Source organism: Musa acuminata, chromosome BXJ3-2, assembly GCF_036884655.1.
Source record: "Musa acuminata AAA Group cultivar baxijiao chromosome BXJ3-2, Cavendish_Baxijiao_AAA, whole genome shotgun sequence".
Classification (NCBI taxonomy): Eukaryota; Viridiplantae; Streptophyta; class Magnoliopsida; order Zingiberales; family Musaceae; genus Musa; species Musa acuminata.
The window spans coordinates 29,729,520-29,742,028 of record NC_088350.1 but is presented as its reverse complement, the minus strand read 5'-3'; the positions used below and the strand labels follow the sequence as shown (position 1 = coordinate 29,742,028).

At 41.2% G+C, this 12,509-nt stretch overlaps 1 protein-coding gene across 3 annotated transcripts; it reads left to right on the top strand.

The window, feature by feature from the left end:
* Nucleotides 1-1,911: 1,911 nt before the first annotated feature.
* On the top strand, nt 1,912-9,816 carry LOC135631490 (calcium-dependent protein kinase 2-like). 3 transcript variants are annotated; one of them, XM_065139212.1, is made up of 9 exons: nt 1,912-2,070; nt 2,453-3,277; nt 7,939-8,082; nt 8,208-8,360; nt 8,462-8,577; nt 8,649-8,816; nt 8,896-9,023; nt 9,145-9,244; nt 9,317-9,816. In XM_065139212.1, the coding sequence occupies exons 2-9, from the start codon at nt 2,488-2,490 to the stop codon at nt 9,389-9,391; spliced, it is 1,674 nt and encodes a 557-aa protein (XP_064995284.1). In that variant the 5' UTR covers nt 1,912-2,070; nt 2,453-2,487; the 3' UTR covers nt 9,392-9,816. The 3 variants fall into 3 exon arrangements, with proteins under 3 accessions (XP_064995284.1, XP_064995285.1, XP_064995286.1); XM_065139213.1 differs by lacking the exon at nt 1,912-2,070 and adding an exon at nt 2,192-2,282; XM_065139214.1 differs by lacking the exon at nt 1,912-2,070 and adding an exon at nt 2,203-2,261.
* The last annotated feature ends 2,693 nt before the right edge of the window (nt 9,817-12,509 follow it).

Here is a 12,509-nt window from a genome sequence, read left to right as displayed (position 1 = left end):
GTTGCAGTTTATGTATGCCCTTGAGAATCTCGAAGCACATAAAAGAAACATCACTGCTCATGCTTAAGTTGAGATCCACAAAACCACTTAAGAAGTGCTGAGAGCATGGATTCAGCCAGTAATCAGTAGTTCACTAACTGCACTGACTCCTCTTCCTCTTCACGACAGGTGAAGAAATTCTCAGGTAGCTAACAATGATCGGAAAGAGAAGGAATATAGGAAAAAGGATTGTGTATTACTTGATTTTGGAACAGGAAAGAGCTTCTTACAACGATCAGCACCGACATCACAAGCTCTTTAAACTGATGTCTTAATCTATATGGAAGCTCGAACGCTTCTGATCTCTGTTTCTTAGAAATCCAACACTAAGCAGCAAAAATCTTGCCAGGATTGTTACCAGATTCCACATACTTTGATGGCTGGAAAGCATGGCACTCCCTACAAGCTGATACGAGGAAGCCGAAGACCCTCACTTGCTGCTGCTTCTCTGTCGTCTTCTTCCTCGCTCTTCCATTCCTCCCTTGCCGCCAACGATTCACGCCTGCGCTCCCTTCAGAGCTCGCAGTCCTCCTGCCTGTCTCGTTCAGCAGAAACGACACCCGCTTTGGCGTCACTGCAGCGTTCTTCGCGTCGCCATCCTTTATCAGACAGCTTCTCCCACTTGCGCTCGCGCTACTGCTTCTTCGTCCGTCACCGTTGGATGACGGCAGCTGCGACCTCCTGGCCTCAGCCGCCACGTACAAGTGCGGCACGAGCTGCCCATTAGAGAACAAGAGGTCGGCCGGCGATGGCGGAGGAGCGCTGCCACGTCTGAACGCAAAGCTTGGATCAGCTGGAGCGCGTTTCCCGGAAGCGGAGTCATCGTCGAGCTTGCTCGCATGAGGTTGCCGCGCCATGGTCGAAAAGGAGAGCGCGTCGTCATAGGAATCCATGGGCTTGTGCTCACACAAGCGCGCAGGGTTTTTTGGCTGAGTGATATATGCATATATGCGGAGGAGAAGTTCATCGTGATTTGGAGGTTAGCGGTGAGAGATGATGAGACCGAGGTTTGACGAAGCGAACGATGTCGGACTCGTTTTCTGCTGCAGGTCACCTTCACGAGACGTTGCTGTCTCAGGGCCGGTCATTTCTGGACACGATGATGGAACCACAATTGCCGTCTCTTCTCCAGTCTCCCAGTCCAAATTTCTCTTCTCCATCCCATACCTAACCAAGCCTCGATCATCATGTCATCGTGTTGCCCTCCGCATGAGAACAAAACATGGGCAGCTCCTTCCATGTGGTTCTTTCCTACGGTGAAGAGAGAGAGCGAGAGAGAGAGAGAGAGTCGAGTCACCGCGCTGGTCCCATCTCACGTGCTGCTTCCTCTCACCTCCTGTGCGCGTGCTTCTTTTCTTTTGATCTCCTCGAGAATTATTGAGACCGGCAAAATCTCATACGAAACAAGGAAGAAACCATCAACAATTGTCTGTGACAATTATTGTTGTAGAAGAAGAACAAAAATCGTACCAAACTTTGTCACCATTCGTGGAAACAAAATTAAAATTTATCTCGTACGATTGTATGTTCATTTCTCTGTAATAAGCTGCACAACTTATTATTATTATTATTATATATATTATCGTAGAATCATTTTTTGGGGAAAAAAATTGGATTACAAGTGTTAAAATTTCCATTGTAGCATTTATAACGATTCGAGTCATCTCGTTGGCAGGCAGTTAGTTATTGGTACCTACGGTTGGATCGACTGCCATATCTTTCTTCCTTCACTTTTGTACCACATTTATGAGAAACAACAGCATGGGATGTATGTGACTCTTAGTTTCAAGTCACTCTTTGTGATGTGGTTTTCTCTTCCATCCTCTCTCTAATTCATCTATATTTATTTTATATTCAATAGTTGTTGTCACGATGGCTTTCATCTGTGTCACGCCCACAATTCTTTATTTACTGGCCACCGTTGACGACCCCATTCTTCCCATCTCCGCCTACACCCTCAAGCCACGAGTCATCCGTAACCTCGCCTCCTCGTTCGGCTGGCAACCTCGCAAAGGTCGGATTTGTTGACGGGTACGCAATCTCAAACCTCCTCCTCCTCCTCCTCCTCCTCCTTGTGCTTTATCATCTCGTGTTCTTCAATCCGGCGCTTCTTGATTTGGGGAGTTCCCTTCCTTCTCCCCTTCTTGGATTGCTGTAGCTGGCTCTGATCGCGGCTTCTCTTGCGCGTGGATAATTCCTTTGCGCTCTTGGATCTTGAACTGGTCAGAGCCCGCTCTGTCAAGGCAGGGATTTCTTTTTCTTGGACGCGGTTTGCTCTTGGACTAATTGAGCCGGTCCTTGTCGTGGCTTTTCCTTGAAACCTAGATATTTCCTTTTGGTTCTTGAGTTCGCCGCAGGTGGTTTCAGGGAGGACAGTCTGTAACCAGTCCTGGTTTCTTGTTTTCTTGGGCAGGGAGGGGGTTGTTCTTGAGATCTTCTTGGCGATAGATGGGCAAGTGCTTCAGCAAGAACGCCCACCCTGCGGGCGGTGGAAGAACCAATGGCTACTCCAACCGAAAGGAAGTCCAACCGCCCTATCAGCCGCAGCAGCAAATTCCACAAGGACGAGAGCTGCAAGAGCAGCAGCCGGCCAAGCCTTCGCAACCGCCTCCTCAAACCCACCATAGCCACCACCATCAGCAACAGCACCAACCACGGCCGCCGCCAGCGGCGGCAGCGGTGACCCACCACCCTCCCCCTGCGGTCACCAAGGCTCCCCTGATTGTCCACGAGACCATCCTTGGTAAGCCCTTCGAGGATGTCAGGTCCTTGTACACTTTCGGGAAGGAGCTGGGCCGTGGCCAATTTGGCGTGACCTATCTCTGCACCGAGAATGCAACTGGCCTCCGTTACGCCTGCAAGTCCATCTCTAAAAGGAAGCTGTCCAATAAGAGCGACCGGGAGGACATCAAGAGGGAGATCCAGATTATGCAGCACCTTACAGGGCAGGCAAATATTGTCGAATTCAAGGGGGCCTACGAGGATAAAGATTCGGTGAACCTTGTCATGGAGTTGTGTGCCGGAGGGGAGCTGTTTGACCGGATTATCGCCAAGGGGAATTACTCGGAGTGGGCGGCAGCGACCATCTGCCGGGCAGTTGTTAATGTTGTGAACATCTGCCATTTCATGGGGGTGATGCATAGGGACCTTAAACCGGAAAACTTCTTGTTGGCGACAAAGGATGAAAATGCTATGCTAAAGGCTACTGATTTTGGGCTTTCGGTCTACATCGAGGAAGGTGAGCTTCTTTTTTTCATTTTCTTGCATAAATAGCAGAATCACATGAGAAAATGGTTGTTGCTCATGGAATTGCTATTATTCTTGTTTTACATCTTTAAGACGGTTCCTTCTTTCAGGATATATGAAGTTTAATCATCACTTGAGCTTATTGGATTTTGCTTGTATATCCTTGAAATTGATTATGTGAAAACTAATGAAAGACTAATAGTTGCCATGTACAAAACTAGTTCATAGGAATTTCTTTTGTTTTGTATTAAACAGTAGAAATATTCACTAATTTGTATATTGTCCACAATTATGGTTCCACTGATGATCTTAAAGTCATCTTGTGGCTTAAGTGATTTAGCAGAAGCCATAAAGCTTGGTGTCTACAAGTAGTCTTCTTCATCTTTTTGGTATTTGTTTTACCGAATGCTTTTATTCCTTAATAATGAAGAGAAGAAGCTACTTCAATGGCATTACTGTTAGGACTTCCAAGATGGAGTTTGTAGATAAATGGATTTGGGACTCGAGGCACCCTTTTGAGAAATTGAAGAAAAGGCTACTAGTACATCCATAGAAGGAAATGTGAACATACAATAGTATTTTCTTAGAAGGCTAGTGGTTACGTAAGTGATTAATGATGGACATGGCGCTTTACAAGAATGGCAAAAAAATCTAGAGATGCAAATGCCAAGCCAGTTTCTAAGACTTTTGCAATGCTTTACATGAAAGAATTTTCTTTTTCTGATCTGCTATGTTTCTTTACCATGTATAGTTAATGAAGTTTCCTTATTGAGTGATGAACCCCCTGGTATGATCTATATATGTTTGGCCTATGCTAAGTATTTCTTGAATCCTGAAAAGGAAATCCTGACTAACATGTGCCGATGGTTTCGCATCATCCACAGATTCTACTTATCTGAAAGGGGGAAGAGAACATAAAGTACATAAATGCAACCTATAAATGCATCTATTGTTGTTTTAAGGAAAGTTATTATGCAGCATAGCTTGTTTTACAAAACCCATTGTTGTTCATTGTGATACTACTAGGCAGTGTAAATGGAGTTTGGAACTCTTATGATTACAGAAAGAGTTTCCAGGTAAATGTTTACTTGGATCTTATATGCTTATCAGAGACACCAAGAAATCACTAGAATGACTTTTGATACTTGTCATTTTTTTGACATGAAAAATAGAATTGATTATCTTAATACCATGGTTGAATCTCATTTTTTCGTTTACCCTTTCCATTATATCTATTTTTTTATATTAACTGCCAAATATCTTTTCATATCATTCTTGCTGTCTGGCTTCCTTTTTATTTTGTCTTCCTAATTCCTCGAGACTGGCAAATTCATCCTTATTCATGGATGTCTTGTGCCTGGTGCATATTTTTGTGCAATTTTACTCAGATTTTTGTCATTTCATCTTTTGTGACTTGGAGAATTTTGTTACCGAATCTACTTTCTCGGCTTTCTAGCTTCCACCACATCTACATAGCATTATAATATGTACTATTTAGAAATGTGTGCTATATGGATTCTGAGAGAAACTCTTAATGTCGTAGATTAATTATCCTATCAACCTTGTATAATAACATAATAAGTGTCTTTTTTGTCACTCTATATTTAAACCCTCAGTATCAAAGAAAGTTAAACAAAATACTTGTTTTTTTTGTCTTGTAAGCAATGGATGGCCATAGAGGTGATTGTCACATGCCCCTTGGATTAAAAAGGAAACTTTCTAAGACAATTATAAGGCTAGTGATGAGTTATAGATCAAAATATTGGGCAGTTAGAATTTAGAAAATGACATATATATCAAGCTAGTGTTGCTAAGATGTGGATATTGGGCTGGAGAAGACATACAAATGTTTCAGTTGGACTATGGGAGTCAACTGAGAATATTGGTACAAGACGAGGTAGAGAGATCTAAGAAATTTTTTTTTTTTGGAAACAACAAAACAATAATAACTGCTCTTCATTTGACTAGTGATATAGGTTCAAATAGAGCTCAATAATGAAAAAGAAAATCTTATAGTTGACTCCAACTTGTTGGGACATTACAGATTGTTGTTGTAAGAATTGGTCAAAGGTGAAAAAACAAACATGTACTTTTATATGCAAATGTATGAGAAAATCAAGCTTATACTTTTCATATGAGTAATTCTACGGAGTATTTTCCTCGTTAGAAGTTTTCATGTAATGTCATTGGAAAAAAAAGCTTAATGTTTGTATTGTTGATACGAGGATGTCGAGATGGATGTGTGGGGTTATTCGTAAATATAGATTAAAACATATATGCATTAGTGAACAATGAGGTTTATCTTTGATAAAAGATAAAATGAAGGCAGACTATTCCAAAAAAATATGGAAATGTCCAAAAGAAACCTATAGATGTCGTAGCTAGATGATTGAATCACTTGAGATTAGTGATATGAGGTGAGACAAAGGGAGACACAAGGGAAACTTCATTATAAATAATAGAAATATACTTGAGGCTATTTTATTTTGACTAGTGATATAACCCTTGTTGGGGAATTATGGACCAATGACACTTGGTACATTGGTAAATAATGGTTTACAAAAAGATAAAAAATCAGCTAGAATTATTTTTTGAAAAACTTGTTTCATGATTGTTTCACCCCTTTCTTGGATTGAATAATCAATTTAAATAACAATAAGGTAAATATAATCTATAAAACAATAGAATACAAAATAAAAATATATATTGGTTAAGGATCAAAGGCAGAAATCCATATCTTTATGGACCCATCAAAGAAGAACCATATCACACATTTTCCTCTTGTTTCTCCATTTTCCTCTTTATGGACCCATCAAAGAAGAACCATATCACACGTTGATGTATGTATGTATGTATGTTCTTCCATCAAACTAATGATGCGAGTCCTTGGTCGGTGGATTGGGGTCCTCAATATGTTGAAATTGTATGTCAACATGGTACTCATGCATGGAACTACTCCCATGGCATCAACAAGAACAATGTGGCATGGAGGTTAGAGGGCCCTATAGTTGTTAAGGTTCTGTGTCATATGGTATATGGGACTCATCATCGGACTGAAGCAGTTGCTCATCAATCATGTCCAAAGGATCAATTGGTTGTCTTGCCATCTCCTTTGCCTTAGCAAGCCAGTTGAACATTGGACACGCTAGTGTCACCTACCATCTAGACTGATTGTTTGATGAGTGCGCATGTGTTAATTTGGTCCACTTCCAATACCGCTGCCACTGTAATACTCGTACTAGGAATCGCTCGATCGATGTTTCATTGCATTTTTGTATATGTATTGATACCTCAAGAAAACACATGATGACTTCTAACTTAGGGTCGACATCATCGCTGTGATGCTTCGTACTTATGATAGATCGGTTTTTTGGTTGCACGCATATCAAATTCCTCCCAGATGGTCTTCTTGTGCAAATTTAGTGCTTTTTGGGCTTGAAGTTCTTCTCGGAAAGCAGTTATCTCCATCAGAACTGTTGTGCATTTCATGACAATGGAAATCCACCAGCCAGATGTTATGTTAGACATGATAGGCTTCTTCCCTAATCGATGTACTACCAATGATGGTGGTGCTCTAAACGACCAGCATGTGTTCATGCTGGACTGTAAGATTGTTGCTCTTTGATAATTTTTCTTCGGAAAAAAAAACATAACAAAGCTTAAACTAATTCATAATTGCACCACTACTAATATTTATGACTTCATCCAAATGAGTCTTGGTGAGATTCATTCAGATCCCTTAATTAGCTCAAACTCTTATTAGGCCTTAATTAGTTGTACATGAAATAATAAGCCCTTAGTTGGGTTAACGTTACATGGATGAAGAAGGGGTTAATTAGGTATGCATGGACTACTACACATTTAGTCCTTAAATGCCTAATCATGCAAAGATACATATTGTCTTGAAGCTAATTAAATGAAATTAACTTCGAAAAATAGGGTATGGGTTACCTTGGTTTAAAGAAAAGTTTGACGGAATAGAAGATTGAATCCCTCAGCCAAATAAACCTTCCTTAATCTGTTTGTGAGGTAATTAGTGCGCTTAACCACGCTTATACAAAAAACCAAGAGAGTGAGTGAGGGTGAGAATGGGGGAGAGGAATCAGCCCAGAGGGGGGCTTAAATAAACTCCAAAAGGTAACCAACAGTCAAATTGACCGTCACCTGTAGGTAATGGTCGAAATTTGACCTCCACCTGGTCTTTAAGTGTACTGCCTGGTATGCCTTATACTAGGCTACTTTTGCCCGAAATGGACCTGATTCATGAACCGGGCAGCAGTCAGACTGGTAAATACTGGTTTCAGCTGAAATTGCATTCCATGGCGTTAAAAATCTTTGAAGGAAAGTTCAGATTTTTTTCCAGTACCGAATTTTGAACATTATTAGTGCTAGGGCAAAATATTACTGTTCTTTTAGTGGAACTACTGTCATCATCATGTGTTTTGGCTAACTATATTTTTAACTTGTCCTCACATCTTCAGTTGCAACTATGTGACGTGGTTCATGTAGTTTATTCTTGTTGAACCCCTATACTTGGAACGTCTGACATGATTCTGGTTTGTCAGTGAGCTTTAGTAGAATACTTGTTTTGTTATGCTGTTAAACTGTGGTTGTAAGAACTATGTTGCTGAATTGGTATTGGGCTGTCTCCAGGAAAAGTGTATAGGGACATAGTTGGAAGTGCATATTATGTTGCTCCTGAAGTTCTACGGCGTAGTTATGGAAAGGAGGTAGATATTTGGAGTGCTGGAGTGATATTGTATATTCTTCTCAGTGGTGTCCCTCCATTCTGGGCTGGTATGCACCACATCATCCATGATGCCAACATGCATGATTTCCTAGTATCTCGTATTATAGACCTGTCAAGCAATTGAAGCATACATCACATGGAACTATTATAAGTGGCTATGCTGGATTTGCAGAGACAGACAAAGGAATATTTAATGCTATATTGCAAGGGCAAATCGACTTTGAAAGTGCACCTTGGCCATCGATATCATACAGTGCCAAAGATCTTGTGAGGAAAATGCTGACACCGGACCCAATGAAAAGAATAACTGCAGCACAAGTTCTTGGTCTGTCGATAAGTTTGTTGTGTTCTTGTTCATCAATTACACTGTATTAGTTTACATGTTATTGCCGATTTTTTGTTGTGATGCTGTAATTGATTGCACAGAACATCCATGGCTTAGAGAAGGAGGAAACGCATCAGATAAACCAATTGATAGTGCAGTTCTTTCTAGGATGAAGCAATTCAGAGCAATGAACAAGCTGAAGAAGTTGGCACTGAAGGTTGGTTGTGAAAAAATGCTTACGGTATATTTTCATTTTCAAACACTAATGGAATCTGAAACCAATTCCAGGTCATTGCCGAAAATCTTTCTGAAGAAGAGATCCAAGGGCTGAAACAGATGTTCACTAATTTGGACACTGACAAGAGCGGCACTATCACATATGAAGAACTGAAGACTGGTTTGGCCCGGCTTGGTTCAAAGCTCTCAGAGGCTGAAGTAAAACAGCTCATGGATGCTGTAAGATGATATGAACAATTTGAGATGTCATTTATTATATTCAACCTCTCCCTGCGCTTGATTTGTGGATTTCTTTCAGGCTGATGTGGATGGAAATGGTTCCATCGACTACATCGAGTTCATAACCGCCACAATGAACAGACACAAACTAGAAAGAGATGAGCATTTGTACAGAGCGTTTCAGTATTTCGACAAAGACAACAGTGGGTGCGTCTTTGTCTTTTATACTCATCAGGAACCTGCATCTGAACTCTTTGACACTAAACACAAGATACAAGTAGTTTATGTCCAATAGCTCAGCATCTGACCTTGCTGTTCTGATTTACAGGTTTATCACAAGAGATGAATTGGAATCAGCGATGCAGGAGCACGGAATGGGTGATATTGCTACTATCAAAGAAATAATATCAGAAGTCGACACAGACAATGTAAGTTTGCTTTCTGCAGTAGTTTAAGGGCTGCATTAGGTTCTATCTCATTTGTCAACCTATGTTTTGAAGGATGGAAGGATCAACTACCAAGAGTTTTGTGCAATGATGAGAAGTGGAGTTCAGCAGCCAGCTAAGCTCATTTGATGTCGATACCAATCGCCATGTATGACGCCTTTTGACTTTGATGTAGGCAATGTGGAGAGTTTATCAAACTTTAAGAGGTCTGGAATTATTACATCAGGGGTTGGGGTGGCGGGGGTGGGGGGGAGGTGGTTGAAGCGTTTGTACACGCAATCTTCATGGACATGACAATGCAATCTTCATCGACATGACAATTTCGTTTCGGGCCGTTGTATCTGCAGCGCATTTCACATTTGGAAAGTTGAGCGACTTCACTTGTGAGAAGAGATTTATAAAAAGAAATAAGTTGCCGCTAGATTTAAAGCTATGATGCATCAGCGCGGTGAGTCAGTTGAGAGACCCAAGTTTTTGTATGATGTGTTTGTAAGTTTCGGTTTGGGATTTTCAAATGCTTTAAAAATATATTTGTATTTTGCACTTTGATGTCATCTTTTGCGAACTGCATTCCGAAGATATATTTACAAAAGAACATGCTTTAAAAATTACATGTTCCTGATGTAATTTCGATAACAATGTTCCCGACAGACCAAACCTAGTCATATAACATGACCGAGATGAGGATCGATCGCTTCTCTCCTCCATCAACGGACGGGGATTACCGTCTCCCACCATGATTGGAGCTCAACCTGCAGTGCAGCGAGGACATATTGGACGGCAGCATCAACAAAGAAAAAGAAGGGTATAACAATGAAATCCACCAAAGTTGTACTGACTGACCAAGTAAGCACAACTTCCATTTAGAGAATCACAGGTACGAGTGGTTCTTTCTCATGAATAAACAAATTCTGGTAGTTTCAACATTCTGAACGCAACACACAGAGACGCACTGTGATTATCAACTACGTCCGGTTGCCTCAAAAACGAACTGGACAGGTGAAAGACTTTCCAGTGTCCGTAACAACAGTTGTATCGCATTTATGCTGCCAGGAAGGGTCAATAGTGTACAGCTCATTACTTGTCAGGCAGAGTAAGTCCGCATCCTCCTCTGGTTTAAACCACAATGGGATTATACCCATCCCAATTAAATTGCTTTAATGAAGCAATTACTGCATTAATTCCCTGACATGGAAAACAAGATTCAATTACATAAAAAGACGAAAACTTACCCAAAAAAAAAAATTTCACCGACAACATATTAGAACAGATTAGAGACATTATATCCATTATTAGGAAATAGACCCAGGACCTCTAACCCTGCACATTCCCCTCACCTGTTCCACCTAGTCACAGATTAAATAGTGCAAGGAACAATGAGATCATCTTCAAACAGTGGCATCCACAACATCTGCTGGTAACAATCTAGAAATGATTCCTAGTATTAAAAATATGTCAACACATTGCATAACTCACTTTAAGGAATGAAAATTTGTGATTGAACCAATACACTACCATATCTTTGTTTTTCTTCTTCAATGTCTCGAATGTATTATACACCCAGTGTCTTCTAAAATCATGGTTCAAATTTCCACAACGATTTTCCTCAAGATATATGGCTGCATAATTAGATGCTGAAAAACAGCGTTACTGTGTCGCTGTTGTAAAATATATCCATGCAGTGTCATATTAGATTTGAACCAAAACTTAAAAAGTACATTGCACGGTCCTTCAAGATATGCACTTTTTCCCTTGTAGACAAAATAGAAATACTATCCCATAACGTGGAGCAACTCCTTTACAAGATTAGGAACTCCTCCTTTCTGTCTCTGTTATACTTTGTTTGTCTACACATAACAACTTCGGAGCCATGAAGATGGGAGGGCTCATAAGGCTTGGGTTAGGATCCTCTCCATTCATATAGACAATTGTACTGTCCATTTCCTCCATCTCAAGTCATCCCTTCCTCCTTTTAACATCTCCACCATCCATTCAAGACAAACCCACCTGTTGGTAGAGATGAATATATGTACAAGTGAAGATGGGTGTGATGGACAGTGAGATGAATATATGTACAAGTGAGAGAGGGAATTTGGTCCATACATATTAGAGAGGATCCTAAACCGTGCCACTCCAACCAACAAAATTCATGTGCAAATCTAGATTTATATCTTCCTTAGGAAGATCACCTTCCGACTTTTGATAAATTCTAAGCAGCATCCTTGTAGCATGCCAATGGGTAAAATGCTGAGGCCTCCAACATATGCTCATCAAGCACACACGCAGAAAATACAATATTGCACGAGATAATTCAAATTAAGGATTATATTCTCAAGATAAAAGAAAATAGAAGCTGTATCACAAATTCTTGGATCATGGAGTGCATGAGATAATTCACATTAGAGATCATAATACCAAGATAGAGAAAACAGCAATTATATTACCAATTCTTCCATCATGCAGTGCAGATGAACTGTAGAAGCTTCCAAATTCGCCACCGCCAGGCTTTGGGGGACTGGTCAAGATATACTCATAAACATCTGCAGCAGCACCATCTAGGAGATAACCAGTCAAGTAAGACATATTAATGAGACAATCGGAAGTATCTGGTTGTCAAAAGAGCATTCAGATATAAAGCACTAACAAAAGGGGACGAAACTATTAACCATATCCAGGCATCTTAAAGACCTTTCTCTTCACAAATCATATCAACATTACTTGTTGTTTTTCTTTGCTACAACGTAATGTGAGATCATGGTAATACTATGAGAATTCGGCGTAAAGATCCGGCACAAAGAACCGAATCAAGAACAACAAATCCAAGCATGTCCAAGAACATACCCATCGACTCTGGACCGGACACACGTGCCGCCATGAGAGGGAACCGAACGACCTCGAGACGCCGAGACGATTGACGGAAACCAAGAAGAGGAGGCGGGAGAGGGGTAGGGTTTTGGAGGGCCGAGTCCCGCGAGCGAGATCGAGCGGTGGGGGAGGGGGGGCGAACATGACGACGACGGGGGCGGGGAGATGTCGCGAGCGGAGCGTGGCGCAACGCGTGGGGCAAAGTGGAGATGACGAGTTGGCGCCACCGCTCGTCGGCGGAGGGCGAGCGCGAATTGGTATCGAGATGAAGTAGCGTCTGTCGCGCGGCGAGCGCGAATTGGTATGTCGGTCGCAATGATGGCGCCGTTATAATGTCTGGTGTTATGTGTAAATAATCGTACGATAAACACATCGCCGTTAT

Excerpts from the sequence above, each read along its gene's own strand:
- LOC135631490 (XM_065139212.1), top strand. The coding sequence starts at position 2,488 with ATGGGCAAGTGCTTCAGCAAGAACGCCCACCCTGCGGGCGGTGGAAGA. Across the intron at positions 8,361-8,461 it reads AACTGCAGCACAAGTTCTTG|AACATCCATGGCTTAGAGAA; the intron begins GTCTGTCGATAA and ends TTGATTGCACAG. Across the intron at positions 8,578-8,648 it reads TGAAGAAGTTGGCACTGAAG|GTCATTGCCGAAAATCTTTC; the intron begins GTTGGTTGTGAA and ends AACCAATTCCAG.